The sequence below is a fragment of the Lipotes vexillifer genome, unplaced genomic scaffold (assembly GCF_000442215.2).
Source record: "Lipotes vexillifer unplaced genomic scaffold, Lipotes_vexillifer_v1.1 scaffold459, whole genome shotgun sequence".
Lineage (NCBI taxonomy): Eukaryota > Metazoa > Chordata > Mammalia > Artiodactyla > Lipotidae > Lipotes > Lipotes vexillifer.
This window is the reverse complement of record NW_006769874.1, coordinates 2,649,813-2,651,216: the sequence shown is the minus strand read 5'-3', so window position 1 is coordinate 2,651,216 and position 1,404 is coordinate 2,649,813. Positions and strand designations below refer to the sequence as shown.

The window sequence follows — 1,404 nt, the reverse complement described above, 5'->3', positions numbered from 1 at the left end:
ACAGCGCATTCCAATGAACAGCCATGCGCCCTGTGCTTGTTGGGCTACATAAGCCTTTACAGACACTAACTTGCTTGATTTATTTCTCACAATAACCCCATGAGTAGAAAATTTAAATGCCTATTCTTCATTCTACAGAGGAGGAGACTGAGACCAGAGAGGGTAAGTAAGTTTCCCCAGGTTGCACAGAGGGTGTCTGACAAGGCATCTCTGAGCCTGGTCCGGCAGGGGCTTGCCTGGGTACACAGCTGGCTCCTCGATGTGTAGGTGGAACTCAGTGAAATTCTGGACTTGCTGTGGACAGACTGAAAGCAAGTGTCTGGGTCCCAGGGGGAAATCTGAGGGTCCTGCATGGACCCCGCTTCCCCAGGGGATGGTCCCCATCTTGGGGGGAATGGGTAGTCCTAGGTTCCCAAATCCTTCTGGAGAGGGGACTCCTTGGATTTCTTCGTCACTGAGGAGCTCAGGATCTTTGAAGCCCTAAACAGGGAGGGGTGAGGGACTCAGCTTGGCTTCGCCTCAGCGGGATGCAGTGTATCGCTGGAGGGGTGTTGGGACCATGCGCTGCTCAGTGGGGAGACCAGGAGGCCGAGCAGGGGTTAACTGTGGAACGGGCTCCTGGCCAGTCTCTAACTTCTGGGCCAGTGTCTGCTGAGCCTGCCAACTGAGAATCCTCAAGAATGGAAAAACAGGCCTCAGGAAAATAGAAAGACAAAGTAAAAGTGATTACTAAGTAGAAGGCTATTTTTGTTTTTTGTAATTATGATCCACCAAACTAAGTTTACTTCTAACTCATATACAGTTAATATTTATTCTATTTAATTAAGTCATGTGCAACTTTTTTCTTGGCTATTTACACAAAATGTCTTCATAGGTTATTTTCCCCAAGCTGACATTTTTCTGAATTCAAACTTCCTGGGTTTACATCCTGGCTACACCTTTCAGTATCATCATTGCTCTGGGCAAGCACTTAACTTCTCTGAACTCCACTTACCCATCAGTAAAATGGAGATGATAATAATAGTTGTTGCCTCCTAGGTCATTATGAGGGTTAAATAATATGAATACTTAGGACGTCATTAGCATAGTGTTTGTCAGCAAAGGCTAGACTAGTGAATACCAGCTACAGTTAGAAGAATCCATTTGAAAAGCACATTTCCTATCTAGCTTTAACTGCCCACAAATCCATGTGTTTCTGATTTTCCTATACAAATTCTTTTTAAATGGTCATATGAGTAAAAATTCCAATCTACACTAGACGTTGAGTTTATGTATTCAGAAGTAACAGGTCTGATTTATTTGCAGGGGTTCAGCTGGGCAGAGGCAGGATGCTGTGGCCGCTGCTGCTGCTAGCCTTATGGCCTTGGTACAGTGCTCGGGGTGAGTGTGGACCGCCCCCTCCCC

At 46.0% G+C, this 1,404-nt stretch overlaps 1 protein-coding gene across 1 annotated transcript in view; it reads left to right on the top strand.

The window, feature by feature from the left end:
* Window positions 1-1,328: 1,328 nt before the first annotated feature.
* Window positions 1,329-1,404, top strand: part of THBS2 (thrombospondin 2) — a 37,589-nt gene continuing 37,513 nt past the window's right edge. The window contains 1 exon segment of the mRNA XM_007445939.1: window positions 1,329-1,380. Coding sequence (XP_007446001.1) covers window positions 1,329-1,380 — 52 coding nt within the window.